At 47.2% G+C, this 27,984-nt stretch overlaps 1 protein-coding gene across 2 annotated transcripts in view; it reads left to right on the top strand.

Annotated features, from left to right (window-relative positions):
• The window catches only part of ADAM12 (ADAM metallopeptidase domain 12), a 387,837-nt gene that overhangs the window by 335,140 nt on the left and 24,713 nt on the right, over positions 1-27,984 (top strand). For both annotated transcript variants that reach the window (XR_009696164.1, XM_061162904.1), the window contains 7 exons: positions 7,298-7,406; positions 7,516-7,714; positions 10,386-10,463; positions 13,165-13,273; positions 16,999-17,134; positions 17,735-17,843; positions 19,936-20,115. Coding sequence is in view for 1 of the 2 variants with exons in the window: in XM_061162904.1 (XP_061018887.1) it covers positions 7,298-7,406; positions 7,516-7,714; positions 10,386-10,463; positions 13,165-13,273; positions 16,999-17,134; positions 17,735-17,843; positions 19,936-20,115 (920 nt within the window). In the remaining variant the exon portion in view is untranslated. The remainder of the gene's footprint in view (positions 1-7,297; positions 7,407-7,515; positions 7,715-10,385; positions 10,464-13,164; positions 13,274-16,998; positions 17,135-17,734; positions 17,844-19,935; positions 20,116-27,984) is intronic.

Here is a 27,984-nt window from a genome sequence, read left to right as displayed (position 1 = left end):
CAATGGGGTATGCTGTGATCTGGATCAAGTTTCAGCTGCTTATATACTTTTTCATTTCTTTTGAGTTTCATTTATTCAACTCTTTGGTCTTTTTTTGTTTGCTTATTTGTTTTATTGAGCTCTTTATTTTGTGTTGGGGTGCAGTGATGAACAATGTTGTGATCATTTCATGTGAATGGCTAGGGGATTCAGACACACATACACATGGTCCTTTCTCCCCCAGATCCCCCTCCCTCCCAGGGCTGCCTCGTAACATTGAGTTAGAGCTTCCTGTGCTTTTCAGTAGGTCCTTGTCGGTTATCCATTTTAAATACAGCAGTGTGTATATGTCCATCCCAAACTCCCTAACTATCCTTCGCCTTGGCAACCATCATTTCATTCTCTTAAGTTTGTGAGTCTCTCTCTGGTTTGTAAGTAAGTTCATTTGTATCATTTCTTTTTAGATGCCACATAGAAGGGATGTCACATGATATTTCTCCTTCTCTGTAAACCCCTTGTCTTTAAACATCCATGTTTCTCAGGCAAGGCTTCTCATCCCAACGTGGAGACTTCAGGGTAAGAAGTGTTAGTCAACTGGATGGGAACCAGCGTGATAAATAGGGTTCTGCCCCACCCTCCTCTGACCCCTGTCACTCACCTCCCCCGCGCCACTGAAACAACAGCAGTTTCAGAGTATTGATGAGATGAAAGTTGATGAACGTTTTCAATCCCGAGGTGCTTGAGGATGGAGATGCGAAAGATCTTGTCCATCGAGTTTGACCACGAATCACCCATCAGAGTGTCCTTGCCCTTAATCCTCCAGATGAAAAGCTGGAGTATATGACAAAGGGTCCGGTGTGCATTCTGATCTCTGACTTCACAGAGAGATCGCTCTATCCCCATGTTGTATGTAGCCAATGCCATCATGGCCCGCTGCGCATCCGGACTGAGTTTCCTTTGACACGTTGTAGCCCACAATGTCGGGGCTGTGCCCCGTCGATGACATGCCCCGCCGATGCATCAACAGGGAGGTGTGTCCTGGCCCGCTGCGCATCCGGACTGAGTTTCCTTTGACACGTTGTAGCCCACAATGTCGGGGCTGTGCCCCGTCGATGACATGCCCTGCCGATGCATCAACAGCGAGGTGTGTCCTGTCATCTCCTGTTCCCTTGAGTTCCGGAGAAGAGCTGAAATGAGTAAACCTCTTGGAAATGGACAGTGACTGGTTTCTTGCAAGAGCCAGAAAGTTAACCTCTAGAACACTGAATTGTTGGAGCCACTGGGCAAATTCATCCCAGAGCGGAATCGCCGTTACAGGTCAAACCCCACCGGCTTTGTCCCTTTGTTTGTGGCTGTGCTGGATCTTGGTGGTCGTGCCGCCTCTTCCCTAGGTGCTGCGGGCGGGGCTGCTCTCTGGTTGCGGTGCTCGGGCTTCTTACTGTGGCTTCTCTCGTTGCAGAGCGTGGGCCCCAGGGCACACGGGCTTCAGTACTGTGGCATGTATGTTCAGTAATTGTGGTCCCCGGGCCCTAGGGCAGAAGCTCAGCAGCTGTGGTGCAGGGGCTTCGCTGTTCCGTGGCATGCGGGATCTTCGCGGACCACGAATGGCTTCTGCTGCCTGCCATCTCCAGCACAATACCTGGCAGTGGGGTGTCCAGCAGATCGCATGTCGGGGATCCGAAGTGTCCCCGTTCATTTAAACTGCGTCTGTTGGTTTAAGGGCGAGGAAAGGAATTCCAAGGGAAGACGCGCTGTGTTCCCAGGGTTCAGTGGAATGAAAGGAAATCAAACTCAAGTGTCTTTGCTTGAGGTCTCCTGCGGCCTCATTCAAAATGAGGCCGCAGTCTGTGCGCTGATATGCGCTTCTGGAGGAGCAGCCCAGGCTGGCTGGGAGAGCGCCCAGAAGGGGCACAGACTCTGGGCAGCAGGAACCCCACGCGCTGAAACAAGAGAAGAAGAGTTGGGTCGAGGGAAGCTGAGATCCCTGTTCTGTGCTCAGCCGTGTCTGACTCTTTGCGACTCCACGGGCTGTAGCCCACCAGGCTCTTCTGTCCATAGGATTTCCCAGGCAAGAATACTGGAGTGGGTTTCCATTTCCTTCTCCAGGGAGATCTTCATGACCCAGGGATCCAATCTGCATCTCCTGCATCCCTTGCATTGCAGGTGGATTCTTGACCACTGAGCCATCCTGATATCGACTTAAAAAAAATGCTCCCAACCTGAGAGTTGAGAATTATGCTTTATTCACTGGGAATTTTTAGGACTTTCAAGCCTGGGAGGCAGCATCTCAAGTAACCCTGAGAAAACTGCTCTGAGGAGGTGAGGAGGGGCATCCAGGTTATACAGAAGTTTTTCAACCAAGGGCAGGTAGTGTGAGCATCAGAAGAGCACTGCTAATTAAAGGAAAGCCAGATATCTCGAGTGGAGGGATTTCGTGCTTTTCTATGTATGGGAGGATGTAAGAGAATGGGCTCACTGAAATGATTCCTTGGATATGCACCTCAGCTGTCTGGGGAGGATGAGATGGTTGGATGGCATCACTGACCCAATGGACATGAGTTTGAGTAAGCCCCGGGAGTTGGTGATGGACAGGGAAGCCTGGTGTGCTGCAGTCCATGGGGGTCACAAAGAGTCGGACAGGACTGAGCAACTGAACTGAACTGTCTGGGGCCAGCATCCTGTATTTTCACATCCTGAGTGCCCTTAGGGCTCACCAGCTCACCATCAGTGGGGGCTGCAATTACTGATGACTGTGACATCCTTTGTTTACTGATGTGGTAAGAAATATTCCATTTCTCACTGAGCTATGACTATATTTTTATTTAATATGCAAAGTATGTACAAAATCTCCCAAATTTTCCATCGAGGAGATTCTCTTTCTTCCCCCTCATTTCCCAAGGTGGGGCCAGGAGTTGCTCACCTGATCATTCGACAGTCTGCACTGGCTTCCTGTGACGTGCTAGGCCCTAGGGATGACCCTCTGTGAAGGAAACAGGCGTGAAACCCCTACCGACACCATCCGGAACTATTTTGTGGAGCATTGCAAATGTGGCAAGGGTTGCAAACGAGGTCAGCTCCAAGGAGCTCTCCTCCCCTCACGTGTCTGCCATCCTTAACATCCGCGGTCGAGCCATCTCCTTCGCCATGTCTGGTGGCTGTGCTCAGGAGAAACAGGCTTACTGAGAGCCTAGGGGCCTCACTGAAACCTCAGGACAGGTGATGTCCTTGTCCTCATTGTACAGATGGAACGGCGTCTCAGGAGTTCCCCATAACGTGACCGGGGTCTCCTGGCTTGCAGGGCTGACACCAGATAAGCCCTGGATCTTCCAGCCCTGCAGCACAACCACTGACTGAGAAATCAGACATGAAGAGGCCTTCCCAAAGAAATCAAGACTTGATCAACATTTGTTTTTGTTTTTCTTAGATCTCGTGAATGCACGAATATGAAACAGTTTCCCCAAAAGATCGGTCATCAGAAAAAATGGTTTACTTACTGACCTCTTTTTTTAAATATTTATCGTATTGAAGTACAGTTGATTTACAGTGTTGTGTTAATTTCTGCTGTACAGTGAAGTGACTCAATTATACGTATATTGACATTCTTTTCATCTTCTCCATCATGATTTATGACAAGATATCAAATACAGTTTCCTGTGCCATACAGTAGGAGCTATTTTTTATCCACTCTATAGGTAATCGGCATCAGCTCACCCTAAACTCCCGATCCCTCTCTCCCCCCACCGCGCCACTCCTCTCCCTCTGGGCCATCACAAGTCTGTTCTCTATGCCTATGAGTCTGTTCCTCTTTCACAGGTAATTTCATTTGTGGCATATTTTAGATGTCACGCATAAGTGGTATCATACGGTATTTGCCTTTCTTTTTCTGACTTCCTTTAGTATGATCATCTCTAGGCCCACCCACGTTGCTGCAAGGGGCATGACTTCATTCATTCTTCTGGTTGAGTACTCCTGACCTCTTAATCTCTTGGTCGGATCTTGAATCTCACAGTTCAGCTGGGCATCCACGTTGGGTCTCATGAATCATTGCTGGTTTTAGGAGGTTCATTGAGGTCAACTGACAACACAGGTTTAAGAAAAGACAAGCCCACATTTATCACGTGTTTAATTACTAGTCCTAAGATGTGACTTCCTGCTTCTACTTTTTTTATTCTGGTAAAGCAACTTTTAAAAGCAACAGAATGGGTAATTAGGTTGTGGACAGCCTAAATATATACCCACTGAGCAAATGGAAAAAGTAAAATCAGAAGACTCATTCTTGGGTGAGTGGTCACTTGTGCCTAAAAAGATTTCCCGTGACAGCAACACGACAGAATAGAACGGATCAGCATCAAAATAACCGGCGAATGAAAGGGATGTGCCATGGGAAGCAAAGACTTTTTAAACCATTTTATGGAGCCATGATTGACATGCAAAAAGCTGTGCCTATTTAATGTGAACACCTTGATGGGTTCGGAGATAAGCGTACACTTTTGAAATCACGCCCACAATCCGTGCCGTAAACATGTCCATCACCTCTGAACTATTCCTCCCACCCTCTTAATTTACTTTTATGTGTATGTGATGAGAACACTGCACAGATAAGATTTACCCTCTTAGAAAATTTTTAAATATACAATACAGTATTGGTAACTATAGGCACTGTGCCGTACAGTCAGTCTCTAGAATGAATTCATTTTGCGTAACTGAAGCTTTGTACCCTTGGACTAAGGTACCTCCCTCTTGCCTGCTCCCTGCAGCCCCTGGAAATGACCTTCTTACCCTCTGTGTCTGTGGGTTCAACTCTTTTAGACTCTGTGATCATGCAGTATCTGTCTTCCTGTGTCTGACTTCTTTCCCTCAGCATACTGTCCCCCAGGTTCGTCCATATTGTCACAAATGGCAGTTTCCTTCTTTTTAAAGACTGAGGGGTGTTCACGTATACATATCTGAGGTTTCCTCGGTGGCTCTCCTGACTGCAAGGCAGGAGCCACAGGAGACACAGGCTCGATCCCTGGGTCAGGAAGATCCCCTGGAGGAGGGCATGGCAACCCACTCCAGTATTCTTGCCTGGAGGATCCCCATGGACAGAGGAGCCTGGAGGGCTACAGTCCGCGGGGTTGCAGAGTCAGACACAGCTGAAGCGACTGAGCAGGCACGCAGACATGCTTACCACATTTTCTTTATCCGTTCATCCGTCAGTGGACACTTGAGTTGTTTCTGTGTCTTGGCTCCTGTGAATAGTGCTGCAGGGAACATGCGAGTTCAGGTATCTCTTTGCGATCCTGATTGCAGTTCCTTTGGATATTTACCTAGAGGTTGGACTGATGGTCATGTGATAGTTCTATTTTTAATTTTTTGAGGAAACTCCATACTGTCTTTTGCAATGACAGTTTATATTCTCACCAACAATATGAGGGTTCCCGTTTCTCCACATCCTCACTAACACTTGTTATCTTTTTTTTTTTAATGATAGTCACCATATTTGGCCTGAGGTGATAGCTTATTATTTTGATTTGTATTTCCCTAATGTGCGGTGATGTTGAGATATACCTGTTGTCCATTTGAACATCCAGTTTGAAGAAATGTTGTAACAGTTATTGCCCATTTTTTAGTCTGGTTAGCACAGAGACTGTGTCCCTAGTGGCTCAGATGGTAAAGAATCTGCCCACAATGCAGGAGACCAAAGTTCAATCCCTGGGTCAGGAAGATCCCCTGGAGAAGGGAATGGTTACCCACTCCATCCAATATTCTTGCCTGGAAAATTCCATGGAGAGAGGAGTCTGGCGGTCTACAGTCTATGGGGTCGCAAAGAGTCAGACATGACTGACTCATTTGTGTCCAGTTTAGGTAAATGCCTTTTGGAAGGACTTTGGGAGACCTCTCTTAAATGTGTGTTGTTTTTGTTTTTGTTTTTATTTTAGAAAACAGAGAATGGGAAAATGAGAGGTCCAGGATGGGGTGGCTTAGTGCAGAGATCAGTTGCTGAACCCGTGACTGGTCTCAACTGCTACAAGGGCTTTCTTTCATTTGTCTGCCTGTTTGTTGTTTGTTCCGATGGGATGCTGAATGTGTCTGATGAGGAATCAGGCTGAAGAGAGATGGACTTTTTAGTAATAAGAACACCATCTGATCCCTGGGAGAAGGGGCGCGTTGCCCATCACGACATGGTCATCTTGCAAGGTGATGGAGCCTCCCCAGAGCAGGGTAGAGAGAGGGGCAGGAGGCCTAGCTGGGCTCTGGGAAGTCGGCATCCTGGCAGACGTGAGAGGATCTGTCCCAGACAGGACACCCGTGTGGGAGGGAAGGCGGGCCCCGGACCCAGCACAGGGCACAGCTTATTCTGAAGAACAGGGAACATTTGCCTGAATTTCCCACGTAGTCCTCAACAGATACCACTATGCCTAGCACTCGAGAGCCCTGCAAAGCTTTAGCAACGCAAACCCAAGGTACATGTTCTTGCTTTCCTTGGCCGGAAGATGTGCTAAAAATGTCCATTTCCTGAGTCTCTGGCTCCCTCCTCCTGCTCTACTGGGCTCTGTCCTGCTGTGTTAAAGGACTGTGAGGTTTACATCTCATGCCCTCTGAGGGCAGTCTCTGCCTGACAGACACAGGCATTCGTCAAAGCCGGTGCTTGCTCCAATAGGGAGCTTTGTGGGGCTGCAAACGAGGCATGCAATCTCTAGCCTTGCACATTCTCTCTCTTTCTGTCTGCCCCTCTCATTGCTTCTTCTCATTAGTCATCATTCCTTGGAGCCTGCTTTAGCTTGCATTTTTTCGCCAGAATTGTGTGGGAGTTGTTCAAGACAGCAAGCCTGCCTGCTTGACCGCAGCCAGCCAGTCAGCGCCTTGGTGTGGGGTCGGGTCTGGTCCCAGAGCTGGACCTCACCTCCTGAGAGGTTGCACATGTCGTGGGCCTGCAGAGCAGCCCTCAAGAAGAGGGAGTGATGGAATGCAAGCTCTGCTGTGAGCTGAGTGGGCTCAGGCATCAGCCAAGATGCCAGGTGAGATTTCTCTGGACGCTGGAACACATCTCCCTTTAGAAAGCCAGGTGGTGGTTTTGTCTACTAAGTCATGTGCGACTCTTGCGACCCCATGGACTGTAACCCGCCAGGCTCCTCTGGCCATGGGATGTCCCAGGCAAGAATACTGGAGTGGGTTGCCATTTCCTCCTTCAGGGGATCTTCCTAACCCAGGGATCAAACCCCGAGTCTCCTGCTCTGCAGGCAGATTCTTTACCGACAGAGCCACAAGTGCTGTTCAAAGAAAACTATCCCAGACGCTTGCCAGAGGTGAGAGTGCTGCTTTGCTTCTGTTTCAGGTGCTAAACCTGCCCCCGGGATCTGCTTTGAGAGAGTCAACTCCGCAGGCGACCCTTACGGCAACTGCGGCAAGGATTCCAAGAGCTCCTTTGCCAAGTGCGAGATGAGGTACGGAGGGTCCGTGTCCTGACCACGCCATGCCTTCGAACCTCCCAGATCCCTTAGGGCTGCTTCCGCACTTTCCCTCTTTGAGGACTGTCTGTTCTTGCCTTTCCAGAGACGCTAAGTGTGGAAAAATCCAGTGTCAAGGAGGTGCCAGCCGACCCGTCATTGGTACCAATGCCGTTTCCATAGAAACGAATATCCCCCTGCAGGAAGGAGGCCGGATTCTGTGCCGTGGGACCCACGTGTACTTGGGTGATGACTTGCCGGACCCGGGGCTCGTGCTTGCTGGCACAAAGTGCGCAGACGGAAAAGTAAGCCCCACGTGCTCCCCTGGGTCACAAACGTGAGTCTGGAAGGACCCACTGAGAAACGTCCTGTTCAAGACCTGAGTTACAGGGATGGTTGGTTTTTCAAAATCCACTTCTCAGAATGCTGCCTCTGAAATCCAGTTCTTTGCACCTAGAAGGAAAAAAATAAACAAATCCTAGCTCCTCGTCCGACCATTGAGATGCAGATTTGGGGAAATCGAGCCTGTTTTCTCAGCCCTTCAGTGTTAAGAAGTCTTTTCTACACTCTGGGTGTTATGCGAGTTTCCAGCCAGGAAATGACTCTGGAAGGAAACACAGCAGCGTATTATATTGTTCTTGGAAATTGGTCTGGGTTTTTGGCACAGTGGGGACTTGTTCTCACCTGGACAGAATGGGAAGTCAGATGTAGTTTCAGAGACCCCCACAGAGGGACAGGAGAGGGGAGGAGATGGGTTAAGCTTAAAGCCAAAGGGGGTTCTTTGGAGACAAGGGGGAAAGGTAGACTGAGATATTTGGGGAGGGAAGTTAGGGATAAAGTCCACAATAATTAAAAAAAAACAATTGAGATTTTCACATCCTGCCACATTGATTTTTTTTCCCACTAAACTTTCTCATCAGAATGAATGATCACAAGTTAATAATTAGCATTTTTAGGAAGGAAGATGCTTTGATTAGGGCCCCATTTTCAAAATGAATATGAAACCATTACTAACCAGAGGTCACAGAGCAGAAAGGAAAGGTGCTGAGCCAGCTCCTGCAGCTGGGTCCCTAGGGCAGGGGTTCCCTCCTCCCCACCCCGCCCCCTTTCTTCATACGCCTTTATAAATGCATTATCCTTAAGGAAACAGGATGATATGCGAAACACATTATACATTCTGGGTATCTCCTTAATCACACACATTCGTTTATATTCAAGTCTTGACATTAGAATGACACCGTTTAAACGGTGATTTGAACAACCAAGGCCAGGTGCATCTGAACACTGAAATTCCAAGGACTCAATTTATCAGTGAGCTTTTCACTTCATGTGCAAAATTAAATGTGCTTTGATCTCCTTCCTGCAGAGCCCTGGTTCTTTGAAAGCCATCTTTTAGCCTGGCCGTGGGTTGGGGGAGGGCAGCACCCATCCGCTGTGATTCTGCCTGGGATCCTGCTGTGCTCGTTGCAACCCCAGACGGTTTCTTTTATCAACAGGAATGTGCCAGTCCCCTTGCCCAAGACCCAGCCAGCCCTGAGAGCCGCTCAGACCAGCACTTCTTTCGCAGGGCGTTCATTTTGCCTTAGATAAGCTGCTGGGGTCGGATGGTGAATGTCCCATAGGAAGGTCCTACTTGATTAAAAATGCTTCTGTAATCTAAAAATTCGACTTTTCTTCCTTTGACTCCACCAATTTGTAACATCTTATGGGAGATTAAGAGCCTGATCCCATGAGTCTGGACTATATTGTGCACCTTTGAAATGAGACTAAATTCTTTCAACCAGCCCAGTATCGTTTAGCAAATCACTGCCTCTGCAGAGGCTTGATAAATACAAGGGAAGCATCTGTTCTCCTCTGCTGAGCACTTCTGTTGATGGTTTATGTCATCAACAATAATGCTTGTCAGTCAGTATTTTGGGAAAGTTCTCGTATTTTACTATCTCTCTTGCAAGATTATCAGACCCTGGGTTCCTGGAGTCTTTGAGTCTCTATTGCTCCAGGTGAAGGATTAGGCTGTTTTGTTCTCTTCTGAATCTTTTAATAGGAGAGAAAAAATGGGGACAAAAATGCTGCAATATGTAGATTTTGTTGTAAGCTCCAAACAAAAGTCATGAGGAAATCAGTTACCATAATTTCAGAGTTGACCAAAACCATATAAAATGTCATGAAGATAGAAGACTTCCATAGTGTCCACATTGATGTGAGTCTTGGAATGGGCTGCATTTGGAGGCAGCCATCAGAATCTGTGTCCAAGGCAGAGAGCATCATTATGCCATGTGCATGTTAACTGGAAGATGGTCTTCCTGCAGTTTTCCTTTGCTTTCTCTTTTTGTTTTTTAATTTTTATTGGAGTATAGTTGATTTACAATGTTGTATTAGTTTCAGATGTATAGCAAAGTGAATCAGTCATACATATACATTATAGCCACTCTTTTTTAGATTCTTTTTCCATATAGGCCATGACAGAGTATTGGGTAGAGTTCCCTGTTCTCTCTCTCTCTCTCTCTCTCTCTCTCTCTCTCTATATATATATATATATATATATATATATATATAGTAGGTCCTTACTGTTATCTGTTCTATATATAGTAGTGTGTAATGTCAATCCCAATCTCCCAGTTATTGCTCCCCCCACCCTTACCCACTGGTAACCATAGTTTGTCTTCTATATTTGTGACTCTTATTTCTGTTTGATAGGTAAATTCATTTGTACCTTTTTTTTTCAGTTTCCACATGTAAGTGATATCACATGTTATCTGTCTTTCTCTGTCTGACTTCACTCAGTATGACAATTTCTAGGTGTATCCTTGCTGCTGCAAGTGGCATTGTTTCATTCTTTTTCGTGGCTGAGTAGTATTCCACTGTGTATGTGTACCACACCTTCTTTATCCATCCCTCTATTCTTTAATACACAGATGCGTGTGTGTGTGTTTGTAGATGGACATAGATATCTGCTGTGCTTCCCTCCTTCCCCAGATCTGCCTGAACCGTCGGTGTCAGAATGTCAGTGTCTTCGGGGTGCACGAGTGTGCGGCGCAGTGTCGTGGCAGAGGGGTAAGTTGGTGAACCACCTTCATGTAGCCAGCCCATAGTTAAGTTCAGCACTAAATCATTCCTTTCTAAAGTATTTTCACCATCCATCACTTTGTAAGAATATAGCAGTGTCTCCTCAATATTTTCTTCTGAAGACATTCATTTTCTTTGACCTTTACATGGTGTAAGAAATGGGATTTTTATTTAACAAAGAAAATCAGATTGAGTGCTAATTATCTTCTAACATTCTGGATTTTTTTGAAAGGACTTTGTCATCTTCAAAGTAATTTTAACACTAACCTTCCTTCATGAAGAGTTTTTCATTAGCGTTTCAAATGGAGCTGTCTCTCTTACAACCAAGATTCAGAATATGTGTCTGAACTGAAATATTTCCAAAAGCAATTAAAATAAACAAGACAGCACATATTGACCACATGTTCTTGAAATCACATGCAATGGGTTTCAACTAAAGAAGGCTTGTTGTTTTAGTTCAGAGGATTTGGGGGAGGGGAGGATTCTAATTGTTCAAAACCTAATTTATTTTTCCTGATGGGCTTAATTATTTCCAATGGAATCATATTAATCTTGATTAGCTATGCCAATGGTTCATTTGTTTTTCTGAAGCCTTTTCTGCAGAAATGGTGCTCCAAATTCTATTTTTAAAACTTGCAGACACTTGCTGATGATTCTAGCATAGAATTATGGAGGTTTGCGTAAGATTGCTTTTGTGCTGTAACCGTGAGGGATTGCAGGGTCACCTCAGATGGGTTTGTTGGTGGTGAGCGTAGCCGACTGTCAGTATAAAATGCAGTCTTTTCATGTCTTCATTGGATCATAGACTTCTTCCTAATGGCTGGAAGGAATGATCTAGTGCAACCTCATTATCTGACTGATGATGGAGTCCAGACCCACGTGGGGTAGTGACACGTCGAAGCTTAGGTGGCCAGTTAGTAGCAATGCTGGATCAGGGACCCTGGACTCCTGACCCTCCAACATCCCTGGCATCCCATCCACCCGCTGGAGAGGAAAGGCCCACATCCCCTGGGGGTTGAGCAGCTGCTGTGACTTGGGAACAAGTAACAGCTAGACCCCAACCCTTTCCTTAGTGAGGCCAGGCTCACCAGCAGCCCCTCTGCGGGGGGTGGGGGGGGGCAATGATCTCTCTGCCACAAGCTGTCAAGAGGCCCCTGACTGTGGTTCACAGCAGGAGATGGTGCCTGAATCCCAGGGGTGGCGCCCCAGCCGCAGGGTCTCTGGGGAAACGGCAGGACACTCAGACTCCAGGCAGCCTGGGCGGTGCTAATGACAGTTAACTCAGCTTCATGTGAGCTTCATAGAAACGTACTTTCTCACTTATCGCAGGCTTTCCTGACTGTAGGCCTTCTTGTTGGAAGCATCTGGGCTTGTTGATGTTGACTATGGTTGATTCATCACAACCTGGGAAACATCACAAACGAGATATACACCCCAAACATTTCTTGCGCCTTAAAAACATAAAAGTGTGTGTTTGGCCCCATCCAGCAGTATTTTGACATGGGGCTGAAGCCTGCAGGATGGGAGCTCAGCCCTGACTTCTTACACAGAACCACTCAAAGCACGCCATCCACGCTGTGTCGTTTGCTTCTCTAAGTGCAAGGGAAACTGAGACACTCACGAGCAACCTGAATGAGGAATCCTTTCTTTTGCAGCTTTTCCTGATCATTTTTCAGTTGTCCTTCCCATTCCAAATTTGTCCAAAGTTGTTTCTCGGGCCTTACCCATCATCCCGCATTCCCAAAGCATTCAGTCTCATTGTCTTTCTAGAAAGGATTCCCTCTTGTTTTCATGATCATTTTCCACTGGTTCCTGTAGTAGTCTAGTCAGTTCCATGTACAACAGTACATACCAGTAACAAGTAGAACGTCATCACAGGTGGCAACAGCCACCGTCAGTCACCCTGGGCCACAGGATGAGCAAGTGTGGACCCCTCTGTGGACCCTCAGGACCCACCAAGAGCAAAGCCACCCCTCCCACCTTCTTGGGCAGCCCTTTCCCATGGGGTCAGAGCCATCATCCTCTCATTTCACCAGGGCACAGTTCACTGCTGGCTGTGTCCACCACTCAGGGGTAGGGGCTGGGACCAGACCTGCACCGCTGAGGGAATCGGAGCAGACTCGGGGAGGCGGTGCCCTGTGGACATCAGGGAGCAGGAGGCCTGGCCGTCAGGCTGCTGGGGGACCCGAGTCACCAGCCTCCCCAAGTACCCTGTCTGAAGGTGCCCAGGGCTGTCAGACCCTTGATGCCCAAGGGCATGGATTCCATGTCCCAGCAGCAGGGTCCCTTCCTCACTACTGAGAGGTCGTCTCATCTCAGCCAGATTGGGAGGGTTTCCTGGATCTAAAAAGAGGGACCAGGAAATTGAGAAGAAAAAGAGGGGGGAGGGAGCCGCTGAGCCCGGATGGTCTCCATCTTTCTCTCAACAGCTGCTGATGTAACAACAGCACACTCTGTTACATTTGCAGCCTCAGGCTCTTGACTCGCTGGTGTGGTGCTGGGTGCAGGGTGGATCTTCGCAGCGGTGTGTCCAGAGTCTGGCTGCATCCGTGTGGTGGGGGCGCTGACCACAGGGCCTTTGCTTCACTATGGGGCTCAGTTAGGGCTCAGAGGCTTGGCGCCACCCCAGATTGGAGGCACGTCCTAACCTGCCTCCCTCTTGGTGTCTTTGTCCCCCGCTGCCCGAAAGGTGTGCAACAACAGGAAGAACTGCCACTGCGAGCCCCACTGGGCACCTCCCTTCTGTGACAGGTTTGGCTTCGGAGGGAGCACGGACAGCGGCCCCGTCCGGCAAGCAGGTTAGTGGTGACAGCGCGTCCCGGGGAGTGGGCCGCGCTCCCGAGGGGCAGCGGGAAGCCAGGCCCCTGGGGGACCATTGCAGGCAGCACAGAGGACCCGCCAGCCCTCGGGTGGGTGCACGGCTGGAAACCCAGTGGGGACCTGGGGACCCCACAGGCTGAGGCCCCTGTTTCCAGACCCTCTCTCGTCCTTCCCTGATCTTTGCAGAGACTCCTTGCTCTGCTTTGCTCAGAGGCTGAGGTTGCTGGGCTTCCCAGCTGGCGCTAGTGGTCAAGAATCCGCCTGCCAATGCAGGAGATGCAGGTTTGATCCCTGGGTCGGGAAGATCCCCTGGAGAAGGAAATGGCCACTCACTCCAGTATTCTCACCTGGAGAATCCCATGGACAGTGGAGCCTGGCGGGCTACAGTCCACAGGATCACAAGGAGTCGGACATGACTGAGCGACTGAGAACATACGAAGCCTGTGACATTTTCTCAGTTAAGGTCATCCTACCACAGACTGCCAAGAGGGTCATGGTCGCCTCATGGTTGGAGGATCAAATGCGTGGTCAAGGCCAGCCTTGTTTACTGAGGCCGAGAGCTGTGAAGTCAAGTGCCTTTTAAAGCTCTTACTAGAAAGATGCCATCCTCTTCACAAAGGGACTGGTCCCAGCCCAGCAGTCACCTTTGCTGAGCTGCTGTTCCCTGCGGGCACCAGGCTTCACGTTTTGCAGGCATTAATTGAATCCTTACAAAAGTCGGCATTCTTCTTCTTCTTCTTTGCCTACAAAGGACCTGAAGCTCAGAGAAGTTAAGTAACTTTCACAGAGTCACACAGCTAAGACTGAGACAGAGGTCTACCCATGTAGAGGCCCCCAAGGGCGGCTGTGCTGGGATCGTCAGTTCTTGTCTCCCCAGAGATGATAAGTGGTCTCCTAGTGCAGGACCGTCTTCTCCGAGAGACTGGCAGCCCGTGAAGGGGCACGTCAGGGTGACGCCCCCTTTGAAGTGGAAGCAGCAAGTCCAGTGGTGCAGAGAGCCCACCATGAGCCCCGCTGGGAAGTCGTGGCGGGGGGGGGTGGGGGGGCAGGAATTGCCCAAACACACTTGTGTTGCCACCTTGGCACCCACCTGCGCCCCCAGGGCACCCCGTCAGTAGCTGATGGAGGAAGTCATGCGTCCTGCAGTGATGGGCGGGGTTGAATCTGTGGCTTGGCCAGCGTTTCCATGACAACAGACATAACACTGCTCTGCAGGGCCAGGTAGGAGAGACCCTCCAAGCAGGCACATCTGGAGAAGCAGTGTCGTGTCATGAGGAAGGGAAGGGAACTTCTGGTCATCCCCGTACTAAAAGGTGGACAAGTCTCCGCGCTGCTTCCAAGGGTGCCCAGGGGCCTGCGCTCTGAGCCTGGCCCCACAGCAGGAGGTCAGAGGGCCTCCAGGTCTCATCTCTCAGCGCGTGTCCATCCCAGGGGATAATGAGCTGGGTCTGGCCCAGCCTCCCTGTTCCTCACTGCCACCCATGCCTTGATGGCTGGCCTCTCAGCTGCAACTTAGTTTTCTAATTGGCCCTTAAGAGTTTATTGTTCAAAAACAGTGGGGTTTTGGTTTTTAATGCATCAGAAACCGTGCCACCCGTTCCATCCACATTCAAATGAGCCAGATGTTCAAGGAATTGCAGAAGATGGTGGGAGACAGGCCACATGACCTGAGTGTCTTTTTGGTGTGGACACCGGGGAGTCTCAGGGTTGGGAGTTGCCAAAACATGGGGAACCCACTGAGTCACTAGCTCTTCATTGTACCAGGTAAGAATATTTTTTAAATGAAAACAACTGAAGAGCCAAACCCATCCACTGTTGCCATCGTTTCATAGAAGAAAATAGGTTTAATCTCTTACCCCCAAAACACCTGCAAAAGAGGGGCCTTGAGAAGCCGGCCGAGGGTTACACAGGGAAGGCCACACCATGGGTCTTACTCTTCAATGCAGCCACCCACGGGACCGGGGCTCAGAAGTTCCTGAAGCCAGTATCTCCCCAGCATCTGCCACGCGCCAGCTGCTTCTGTCAGTGTTTAATAACTGATCAGTTGAAGACTTAGGGATTTGATTTGAAGAAACTAGAAACTATGCTCCAATCCTTTGCCACCTGATGCAAAGAGCCGACTCATTGGAAAAGACCCTGATGCTGGGAAAGATTGAAGGCAGATTGAAGGAGAAGGGGACGACAGAGGATGAGATGGTTGGATGGCATCACCGACTCAAGGCACATGAGTTTGAGTCACCTCCGAGAGACGGTGAAGGACAGGGAAGCCTTTTTAATAAGCTGTGTTAAAGCACAATAGGACCCTAACCAGAGGCCCCTTGACTGCCAGCTCAGTCTCAAAAGAGGCGCGTGTTGACCAGGAAACCAGAGCAAGGCTTTTCCAGTAACACTGAACAAGAGAATCGAGACAGTCTTATGTTGATTGTCTCCCTAAAGGCACATCCTTGGTAGGACTTGTCAGTTGAGGACAAAGTCCAGAAACAGGGTGTGAAGTCTTTCTCCCCCGGGGTGGGAGCAGCTTCTCTGGTCAGAGGTGGGAGAGCCCGGGTGACGGAAGCCACCACCACGGCCGTCAGCAGCAGCCCAGAAAGACTGAAGGGCACCTAGCGAGTGACACAGACTCTGGCCGCTGGTGGGAGAACAGGCCGGTGAGTTGAGACCTGCGCTCTCAAGGAACCCACAGCCCTGGTGAGCCCCCGACTCCTGGCGCCCAGAGCCCTCCACAGACAGCCCTTGGCCGCAGCTGCAGTCAAACCATCTCGACGGCTTGATTTTCCCTTCCTTTCTGCATCCTTGAGGAATCTTAGAGTCTTTGTACTAAACAAAATGGGATCAAGTCACAGAAAAGGGGATCTTTCCTTCGAGAAAGTAAACAGCATACTCCAGAGACAGCAGTTTGCCCCCCACAGGCTGTGTTTTAAGTCCCTAACACAACAAAACAAAATCCAAGGGCGTTTCATTTAAACAGAGTTTTCTTTTTCACCATCCAATTTGATGATAGCCAGAAGTAAGATCTTGGTCTAAAAAACTTCAAAAAAAAAAAGTAAAACAGATTCCAACCCCCAAGAATGAGAGAAGGAAAGAGACTGAAGGAGTGTCATTGGGGCTTGGAAGACTTCAATTTGGGGACCACTTGGTGGTTCTAATGGTTGAAAAAAAAAAACCTGCCTGCAATGCAAGAGACCCAGATTCGATCCCTAGGTTGGTAACATCCCCAGAGAAGGAAATGGCTACCCACTCCAGTATTCTTGCCTGGAGAATTCCACGGACAGAGGAGCCTGGCGGGCTACAGTCCATGGGATTGCAGAGTCAGACACGACTGAGCGACTAACACTTTGACTTCACTCCAGTTTGGTTCTGATGGGATTCTAGTGACAGCTCCCTGTTATTTTCTCTGACCACCGTTCCCCTGCCGTTGGCATGCTCGGGGGCCCATGTGGCCAGAGCTGTGGTCCCACCTGCCAGATTATATTCCCCTTTAGCAAGTCCCAGACTTGTCAGAAATGAATGATAGCAAGGCAGATTGCACCTCAAACACGACCTTTAAAGTAAGGCTAATTTATCCGTACACCACTCAAGGATTTACTCACTGCATTTCTGTTCTTTCCTTCCAAGTTCGTTTTGCCATAAATGTCACAATTTCATACTCCCCATATTTCACTATAACTGCCTCCTCCTCTGAGTCGAATGTGCTTTGTTTCAGATAACCAGGGTTTAACGATAGGAATTCTGGTCACCATCCTCTGTCTTCTTGCTGCTGGATGTGTGGTTTACCTCAAAAGGAAGACGTTGATACGACTGCTGTTTACAGATAAAAAAAACACCATTGAAAAGCTAAGGTACCCTGGGTCGGGGTCATCTTTTCAAGAAATGGCATTGGAAAGAACTGCTTATCACTGTGTTTCCTTAGCAAAGAAGGGGTCAGATTTTCTGTTGATTTGGTTGTTTTAACATTTCTTCCAGACCAGCTGCTCCCTTCACTTTCCCCTCAAACTATTGGCTGTTTATTACATAAATAAGCAGGGTGTTGATGACTTCCACTGGTGTGTTTTTCCCCACCCTAACCTTGGTAATTTTTATAAGACAGGGGATATTAAAACTTTTATCAGCTGGAGTAGCTTTTGATCCGAATATACTCCAAGATGTTGCTAAAATGCCAGCATTTTAGCTGGGAAACGTTGCAAACGTTTCCCAGGTGTCACAGAGCTGTTTTTCTATGCATTGCAAGAACTAGTTTAACAGAACAATGGCTCTGAGGGAAAGAACTCAGTGTTTATATTTTAGTCCTGTAAGAGATTAATTCTTTTCTCTTGCATGGTTACCACACTGAGTTAAAAGAAGTGAGTGTGTTTTGAGCGTTACTGTGAACGGAACAGGGAAAGTCGAGTCAGGCAAAGGTTGCGGCGCCCCCCAGTGGCGTGTCTGGGGTTGCCTTGCAGGTGCGTGCGCCCTTCCCGGCCGCCCAGGGGCTCCCAGCCCGGCCAGACCCACCTCACCCATCTCAGCAAAGGCCCGATGAGGAAGCCGCCACCGTCCAGCACACCTAAGGTGAGTTTCCCACAGACGCGAGAGGTGAGTGCGTGCGTGCGTGAGGACGCGGGTTTTTCAACAAGAAATTGAGCAGGACTCGACCCCAAGACTCTTCCTGAAAAGCACTGGGTCAGCCCCCTCGGGACGACAGAGGCTCCCCGAGGGGACGGTTGGGGCTGGGAGAGGCTCAGGCTGCCGGATTCCACTGGGCCCACATCCCGGGAGGGTCGTGGTCTTGGTCATCACCCCGCATTCACTCAGGCGGCCGGACTCCATGGGGGACCTCAGGCCGGGTCCTGACGCTGGACCCCTGCTGTGATGCGAGGGTGCCATGGGCTGGGCTTGGGGGGCTTCTGTGGCTCCCTGCTACTCCCAGGGTACTTCTAAGGGTCACACTGAGGGTATTTCTAAGAGTTAGGACTTTTCTAAGTTAGTCCCAGAGTATTTCAAAAGTTATTCCCAGACTATTTCTAAGCATTACTCTGAGCCCTTGGTTGGGCCCGTTTTGCTCCAACCAAGCAAAACATGCATGGACTGTGGAAGCTCTGTCCAACCCACAGCTTCAAAGAGCTGGATCCTTAAAGGGCCTCCCACTGCCTGCTGTCTCTTAACTTTCCTGCTGCCCTGGTGAATGTTGACTAGCATTCACTCTGATATTTAGTTTCCCCCACCAAGTGTTTCTGATATATCTACAAGAATTCCTGAATATTGAACTCATTCAACAAAAGTCCAGAATGTAGCAGGGAACAATGTTAGTGTCAATAAAAGACAAATGATTTTTAAAATCATTATCAGGTATTCAGTAAGCAAAAAAATAAAAAGAAAGAAAAATCTCTTTTATCTCCCTCAATCCAAAAAGTGTAGAGAGTTGGGTTCTAAAGAGAAGCCATCCCTAATAAGTATTGCCACTTTCTACCCCCAACCATGGGACATGAGGGAAAAGCAGCTTTAGTTGTAAGAGACAAAGATGCAGCTTTATTTTGAAGGACCAAAAACCAGAAATGACCCAAATACCAATCAACAGGCAGGAGGGTAAACACATTTTATTATATTTACACAGTGGGATGCTATTCAGAATAAGACAAAATGAACTATTGATACACACGACATCTTGGATACATCTCAAAATAATCATGCCGAGTGAAAGAAGCCAGACCAAAAACAATGATTCCATTTATATAAAATTCTAGAAAATGAAAACCAATTTATAATGACTGAAATTGTGTCAATAATTACTGGGAAAAGGGGAGGGAAGGACTTCACAAGTCAAAGAACTAGTGAAAATTAGACATAGCTCATGATGGCAATGGGTAGATTCATTGTTTCGCCTATTGTGATGGTTTCATGGGTGTGAAATTTACCAAATGTACATTTTAAATATTGACTGCAACTAACATTCAATTAAACCTCAGTAAAGCTGTTTTTAGAGAAAAAGGAATAAAAGCGGGAGGCAGGGATGGGCAGGTGTGTGAGGCTCACGCTGTATCCATTCTCATCTGTCACTAAGAACAAGGCCACGGAATGGGCAGTGTTCCTCAGCTCCGCCCCTGGCTTCCAGGATCCCCGATGCTCCTCCTTCCTCCGTCCTCATTCCTTGTGAACATTGAACTGCATCTCATTTTCACAAAGTCCTTTGAATTTCCTGAATTGCTGGTCTGTGTCTTTATACATGCTGGCACTTCCTGAGGTGCCTTGCACCTACCTAATTAATTAATCCAGTTTTTAAAAATTCAAGTGGAAATCAACCCCAGAGCTAAATGAGAAGGAAATAAATTTTTTTTAAAAAAGAGGGGATATAGGTATGCGTATAGCTGGTTCACCTTGCTGTACAGTGAAAACTAGCACAACATTGAAAAGCAACTATCTCAATAAAGAAATTAAAGCTTAAGGAAAAAGTCAGTCCCCAGGGGTTCAGAGTTGGGGGTGGAGAAGGGTGCTTCCGTTAGAATTGTTTACGTAAATAATAATACATTCCCTTTCCTGTAACCCCTTGATTTCTCGCCCTTGCTCCAGCCCCTTCCCCCCAAAGCTTTAGCAGAGGAGTTAGCACTGTCCCTCCAGGGGTCACCCAGTAATGATCCCGTCGTGGCTGTTTGCTCTGACCCCGCAGGATCACACCCGGAGAGTGCCGCCGTGTCTGCACGTGGACGTCAGCAGACCCCTCAAGGCCCTCGACGCCCCTCGGCCGAGTTCCCCGCAGCGAGGGCTCCCACCCCTGCACCAGGCTCCTCGTGTGCCCTGCGTCCCTGCCAGACCCCTGCCGGCCAACCCTGCACTCAGACAGGCCCAGGTACGCCGTCAGCGCTTAACCTGATGGAGGTGCTTGGAATCCGGACTCCGCTACTTGCTAGTGTCTGAACTTGGACAAGTTGCTTAAGTTCTCGGCGCCTGTATAAAACAGAGTTAACTCAGCTCCTGACATGGGTAAATGAGATCATCCATGGGAAGCATTTAGTACAGTGTCTGGGGCATAGTTGTGGTGCAGTATAGTTTAGTTATTCTGAGGGATTTTTTCATTTATTTTTGGTTGCTCTAGGTCTTCGTTGCTACGCGTGGGCTTTCTCTAGTTGCAGCGTGCGGACTTCTCACTGTGATGGCTGTGATGGCTTCTCTTGTTGCAGAGCATAGGGTCTAGGGCGTGGGCTCAGTAGGTGTGACACACAGGCGTAGTTGCTCTGAGGCATGTGGAATCTTTTTGGACCAGGGATCACACCTTTGTGCCCTGAGTTGGCAGGCGGATTCTTAACCACTGGACTGCCAAGGAAGTCCTCTTAGGAATATTTTTCTCTCTTCTATTCAGAATAGTGAGGGTGCCCATTCAACTTGTCATCTATACCAACAGTCTCCAGGGTCTGGTTTCATGGAAGGCAGTTTTTCCATGGATGAGGGGTAGAGATGATGGTTTCTGAATGATTCAAGTGCATTACATTTGTTGTGCACTTGATTTCTATTATTGTCATATCACCTTCACCTCAGATCATCAGGCATTAGATCCCAGAGGTTGGGGACCCCTGATCTATATACTACGACATTTTGGAGAATGACAGGTGGCACTGTGAATAATTCAGCTTGACCAATAAAACAGATATTTACAATAAATACAATAAGATTCCTGATACTTTGGCCACCTGATGCAAAGATCCGACTCATTGGGAGATAGGAATGGTAATGGGCCTACTTTCTTACCATTTTTCACCTTCAAAAATTATTTACAAAAATCTTTACCACTAATTTAGTTTCTGCACACCAGTTGTAAGAGTATATAAAATACTTTATGTGTACGATCTCATTTTTATACTGTTGGAAGTAACAGTTTCTGTTTGTGTGACAGGAAACTTGAGGTGGGCACAAAAGTAAAAACCAAAGGCAAAGCACAAAGATATACATTGTAAGAAAATGTATAACTGGTAAGAGAAATGGTATAACCATTTTAAGCCTCTTAATGTATATAAATATTTTTCAAGACTGACATGCTCTTTTGTTCCCATACTAGTACAGAGCATCTGTCTCACCATGACTTTGCTAGTATTAAGTATTACTATTTCAAAGCTTTGCCCATTTGATACATAAAATAGCTTTTTCCATCTAGTAGTTCTATAAATTACTGAAAGGGATGTTGACGTTTCCAACTATAAATGTGTCTCTTTTCAGCCATCAGTTTTTACTTCCTGTGTTTTGAAGCTCTGTTGTTTGTGGTACAAAACAATCTGGATTGTTGTGTCTTCTTGGTGAACCAATCCTTTTATCATGATGTAACGTCCTTCACTTTGGGCTTCCCTGGTAGCTCAGTGGTAAAGAATCCATCTGCCAGTGCAGGAGATGCAGTAGACGTGGGTTCAGTCCCTGGATTAGGAAGACCCCCTGGAGAAGGAACTGGCAACTCACCCCAGTATTCTTGCCTGGAAAATCCCATGGACAGAGGAGCCTGGCCAGCTGAAGTCCATGGGGTCGCAAAAGAGTTGGATGTGGCCTAGCAACTAAACAACAACAACAAATGTCCTCCTCTGGCTCTGGTGACTTTGTTCTGAGATCTATTTTATCTCACATTAATACATTTGCTCAGTTTTCTTTTGACTGGGGTTTGCAAGGAATGTGTTTTTCCATCTCTTTACTTTTACTTATGTCATTTTACTTGAAATGAGTTTCTGAGAAACAGCATATAGTCAAGTCATGTATTTTTCATCCGTTCTGTCAGTCACTGGCTTTTAATTGGTGTGTATAGACCATTTACTTTTAATATAATTATTGATAGAATTGAAGTCTGCCATTTTAATGTTTTTATCATGCTCCTCTTTCCTGACTTTCTAGAGGTTTGTTAAACATTTTTCACTATTCCATGTTGATTCATCTGTAGTGTTTATGAGAGAAATCTGTACTTTTTTGTCTGACTGCCTAAAGGCAGAGCTTCTCAGCCTCAGCATGGTTGACATTTTGGGCTGGAAGACTGTTGTATCAGACTGTCCAGTATATCATAGACTGTTTAGCAGCATCTTGCTTTCTACCAGCTGTAGATGGCAGTAGCATGTGTAATCATACCTCTAAACATTGCCAGATGTCTCCTAGGAGACAAAATCACCCCTAATTGAAAACTGCTGCTCTAAAGATTACATTGTATGTACATAATGTATCACAGTCTACTAGTATCAATATTTTATCACTTCAAGTGGAAGGTAAAGCTTTACCATCTTTTCCTTCCCTTTATTCCTCCCCTTGGTGATATGGATGCCTTCAATGTTACCTTTATGTAGTGAGACCACTTTAGATGTTGTCATTTTTGCTTTTAACCACCAAGCATCATTTTTTAAACTTAAGAAGAATGGTTTGCAGTACCTACTCATATCGTTCCTCCTCCTGTTCTTTCTTCACTTCTGACGTTCCAGGATTCGTTTCCTTCCTATCTTCCCTGGTGAAAAATTCTCTTAGTTTACCTTCCTCTGAACATGTCTGTTTCACTCTCATTACTGAAAAGTATTTTCCATAGATATAGAATTCTGGGTTGACTGTTTTCTTCTTTCAAGATGTGAGAAGTGTTGCCCTGCTTCCTTCTGATCTTCACGGTGATAAGAAATCCACTGGAAAGTTCCATCCACAGGCTTTGTTCCAGGGAAGAGATGAGGCCTGTTTCTGTAGGGAGGGATGGATAACAGGGCTGGGCCATGTCCAGGATGTGGTACCCAGTGGGGAGAGCAGGGCATGGCTTCTTTCTCCTTTCATGGGGGAGGTAGAGTTAGGTCAGGTATGGCCACAATGTATCTCTTACTGGCTCATGGGTCTCCTGTTCTTTTAGCTAAAGATAGGCTCTCCTGGGGCCTTTTTTCATTTTTTCAGTCTGATGCTATTGGCATTTTCAGATTGGGGGAGCACCTCTCCAGAGCCCGGGCCAAGATATAAAGAAGGGGGAAACGGACAAAACAAGGACTCACTTCTGGGCAGCTCCTTGAGTTTGGAGGTCCCTCTTGTTGTTTGGTCACTAAGTCGTGTCTGACTGTTACCCCATGGACTGTAACCCACCAGGCTGCTCTGTCCATGGGATTCTCCAGGCAAGAATACTAGAGTGGGTTGCCATGCTCCTCCTCCAGGGGATCTTCCAGACCCAGGGATCGAAACTGCGTCTCCTGTGTCTCCTGCATTGGCAGGCAGGTTCTTTACCACTGAGCCACTTGGGAAGCCCTCTGAGATCCCTAGCCAGTCCATTTGCTTTTCTCCATCTTTCAGAATGTCTGTCGGTTGCTTTATGGACTTTCTCCAGACTTTTATGTTGTAATTTGCAGGAGGAATAGGGTGAAATGTGCTTATTTCATCTCATCCAGACCTAATTTTCTCTGCATTTCTTTGACTGCCGGTACATTTGAACTGCTTTTTGTATATCTATTAACAAAGTGTGCTGGTAAATTGACTGTCCAAGAAAAAAAAAAAAAAAAAAAAAGCCTTGATTTATAGGTGATTTCTCTGCTGTAAAAACTCCACCATGATCAATTTCAGGTTACTGAGGTGATGTCTCTGAATCAGGAGCAGAGAATCAGCCGGTATGCGCTGGTAGTGGCCGGCTCCAGCACACAGCTGCTATTAACTATATTTGTTCTGTGAGTTGTCTGTTCCCATGCTTTGCCTGTTTTTCTCTATTTGAGAGTTTTTCTTCCTTATTTGTTTGAGTTCATTTTCTTAATAGGCTAAGAATACTTACCTATTTCCAGTAATTTACTGTAAACATCTCCCTAGTTTGCCTTTCAGTTTTATTTATGCTGGGTTGTTGTTTTTTTTTTTTTTTTTTTTTTTTGGTATAAAAATTCCAGTTTTGAGTATTTATTAATCCTTGATGAATCCTCCTATTCCTTTTGTGCTTACAAAGTTCTCTCGCATTTCAATCAATCAAGATCCACCTGTAACTTCTTGTTCATTTTGTTGCCCGTTGATGGTACTTTACATTCATTTTTTGAACCTGTCTTGGATTTACATTAGTGGAAGGGATGGGTACTTTCTAAACGTCTCTGGGCATATGGATTTTTTTTCGAGAATCTGATGAAGTCTATAAACCCTCGAAAATGCACCCATACGCAATACTTCATACGCAAATTTCAGAAATTCACAGAACCCATCAGCCTCTTCTCCAAGGATTCTCTTGTCCTGAGGCTTTCCCTGCCTCCCTTTAAGTAGCTCACCTGTGTACCATGTGACACTGGGACTCTCACTAACAAGAAAAGATATTTTTACTTGCTGGTGTCTTTTTTTTCCTACCAGCAGTGAGTGCCTACAGAAGTGATGACGCCGTCAAGATTTCCTTTAAAGCAGGCCTCAAAAAAGGCCTTCATTCTGTTTTATGAAACTAAGGAAATGTTACCCTTTAAACATTAGTAGCTGAAAAATCCACATTTCTCACTCCAGGCTGGGGTCCGTCTGGAGCTTTTCCGAGACATATGATCTGGATTAGGCTCGCGCTTTCTCATCACACCGAGGGGACCGGCATTAATCCCATGCAGGTGCGGTGCCTCTTGGAGGTGGTTCTTGTTTGGCAGCACAGATCGAATCCACTGACCCTTGGTACTCTAGCGTTACCCATGCCCTGTCCCCCAGGACGCGACAGACACACGCTCGGTGGCTAACCCTGCCTCATCCATCCAGGCTTACCACCCACACTTCGCAGAAGGAAAACGCTTTCGTAAACACCACGATAGTGGTTGACCTCACGTCTGAAGGGTGAGTTCGTTCTTCACAGAAAATGCTCCATCTTGCCATCAAGTGTTCTGTGTGATCTTTAAAACTCAAGGACAGTTGAATCAACTCTCTTGTCCACAGATGGGCCTTTCTGGGCTACCATTTCCTTCTCAGGGAAATGAGCCTTGCAACTCAAGCTTCTCAAACTAACTCCTCGGCCTTGATCGAGGAAGCGAACTTTCATTTCCTTTTCATCCTGTCAGCTCTTTGAGAGGAAAAGCATTCAGTATATTCATCTGGCTTTTAGCTGACTGCTGCCAAGTTCTCCCGAAACACAGCCTGAGCGTGAAAGGCAAAGTGTGGGCTTGAGAAAAGGCTCTAAAAATGATGGAAAAAAAAAATAAGAAGTCACACACAGGGGTGTGTGGTCACGTATAACTGTGCGCAGGCAGGGAGCCTGATAGAATAGCGTTGTTCTGCCTGGCACAGTCCTGGCCCTGCTCTGCCTGGCATGTTATGTTCACAAGTCACCAGGAACAGGCACGTCAGTGAGGAGATCAGACCAACCAGCGCCCCTGCCAGCTCACGGACCACTTCAGAGGCCCCAGGGACAGCACTGCATAGAGTTTATCTCAGATTCTGGAAGAGAAAAAGGAGGAAAGAAAAACAGGGCAAGTTCCAGGAGTGGCTACCAAAGGATCCCAGAGGGCTTGGGGCGGCTTTCTGATGATGTTGTAGCCCCACGTTCCGGGAACAAGCTCACTCAGAAGGACAGTGCAGATAGTGGAGTGCAGTTTATTACACCAGCAGGCCCAAGGCAGAGTCTCCTCTTAGCCAAGGACCCCGACCAGTTTTTGTGAAAACCTTATATACCCTAAGTGTACATGCCCAAACCCACCTCCCCAAATTCCCTGAAACGAGTCTGAACAAAGGAAAAGAAAGATGAAATCAAAGTTAACCCATGATTCATATGCCTTAAGCCTAGGTAGTTAACAGTGGACAATTAGCCACAGGCCTGTGGTCATACTCCATAATAGAATTTATGATTCTATCCGGTTACACAGATAATTAGGGTATTCTTTTAGGCACGGAGAGTCTAGGTACGAGCCCTGGGGCTCTTTCCTCCAGGGGGCCTGGTTTTCCAGTTGGCATGGTGTTTCCATAGACACTGGGCATAGAGCTCAAAGTCCACAGTCTGGCCCAAGACGGAGTCCTGCTTTCAAATGGAGCCTGTTCTGTTTCCTCCTATTTGTGGTTAATCTTAAGATATTTTAGGTGGTTTTTTACCCTGGATTACAAAAATGTTCAAAACATACAACCTTGCACCCCAGAAAAATCCTTTACTGTACCATCGTGTTAAAGTAATATATATTAAAGAGGAGCATATGTCTTGAGCAGAATTCTGGAAGTGTGTCTTTGGGTGGCAGGCTTGAGCTCTGACTCCCAGCCAGGCAGGGGGAGAGACTGCGTCCATGAGCTCATGAGCTGTGCTTTGTAGTGTGAAAGGATTCCTTGCCCTGGCCCCAGACATCATCCGTAAAGTCAACTGACTTGACTTCCACGAGGGAAGGGCCCCGAGAGGCCCCAGGTGAGCCAGAGACTCCAGGAGAAGTAACATCTGACACGGAGTTTTATGTTTTCCTTTTCTGCCTGCCGACTCCCTGCCACCCTGGAACCTCAGCGCGGGGCGCAGACCACTGCAGCCGGGTGTGGGCCTCAGGGTGGTCGGCAGATGAGGGAGAGGCTGAGGTTACACCAGGGGCACGTGTTCAGGGGAGAGGGCACTCCCCGCAGGCTCAGTCCTGAGCTCCCGGGAGAGGATCCAGCCTGGGGGAGCCCAGGGTGGGAGGCAGTGGGCACAGCGCCCGGACACAGACAGCACCTGGGCGTGGGTGGAGTATCATATCATCACCCAAGAGAGGGTCTCAAGTCACTGAAGATGAATTTAAAAAACAGGTGTGGTTCGAGAGATGAGGACCTGTGAGGACACTTGGGTGATTGTCTTACCTGCCAACCCCCAGGGCACCTAAATGTGTTCCCCACTGAGAGGAGGGACTGGCTGGGGGGCAAACTCTGGAGTTTCATTAGATTTCTAGGCTGTAGCAAACTGAGATCCTTTATGCACTTTATTATGACTAATAGGCTTAATTCACTCATCTAGAGTTTAAATAAAGAGCCTGTTCAATGTCACATCTAAGAAATAGATTTCTCCACTCACAGAATTATATCTAGAGAAGTCTGTGCTAAGAAGTAGATCGAAATGCAATTTTCTGCTGTCAGATTGCAATGTGCCATGATTCTAATGGGAGTATAAGTGGCACCTTCAATCCATAGATGGGCCATCCTTCAAATGAGTAAAAACCTCATGAAAGCATCACTTAGCACTTAGCTGTAATTTTTTTAAGGTTTGCTCCATAAAACAGCATTTGAACTGTACATGCTGATGGCTGATGTGTGACCCTACTGGGATTGCTTAATTTTTTTAAGCCCTTCAATTCCTGGGAAAAGTTAGGAAGTGGGTTTCCTCTGTAGAATCTTATCAGTGAGTAATGCTACTGACCTGACTGGCTAAAGTTGTTTTTCCAGTTAGATTAGCTTCTTTACTAGAACAATAGGAAAAAAGAAGAAAAGCAACTGAACCTATCTCTTAGATTGATTTTTGCTGAATTCAAGTCCTTTCTTGAGACAGCAGATGGGCTTATGAGAATATCTACCAACCCAGTTTCTGGCATGTCTCTGTGCTGCAGAAATTCCAGCAAAGGCAGGATTAATTCCTATTTTCATTCTTATAACCGAATGGCCTATCATTGTATGTGTGTATGCCTGTTTGAGTTATTATCCTAAGTGTTTTAGGATAAGGAGCGTCTCAGTTGTGTTTTGAGTTGTTATAAAACAGCATGTGTTGAGCCAGCTATGTGGCTAGTGCTCCCTGGCTGAGTGCTTTGCAGGCATTTCTAACCACCTGGAGGAGCCTCGGAGGCAGATACCACCAATAGCCCCATTTCGC

This window comes from Dama dama, chromosome 15, assembly GCF_033118175.1.
Source record: "Dama dama isolate Ldn47 chromosome 15, ASM3311817v1, whole genome shotgun sequence".
Classification (NCBI taxonomy): domain Eukaryota; kingdom Metazoa; phylum Chordata; class Mammalia; order Artiodactyla; family Cervidae; genus Dama; species Dama dama.
The sequence above is the reverse complement of the archived record's forward strand: the minus strand, read 5'-3'. Positions and strand labels throughout refer to the sequence as shown.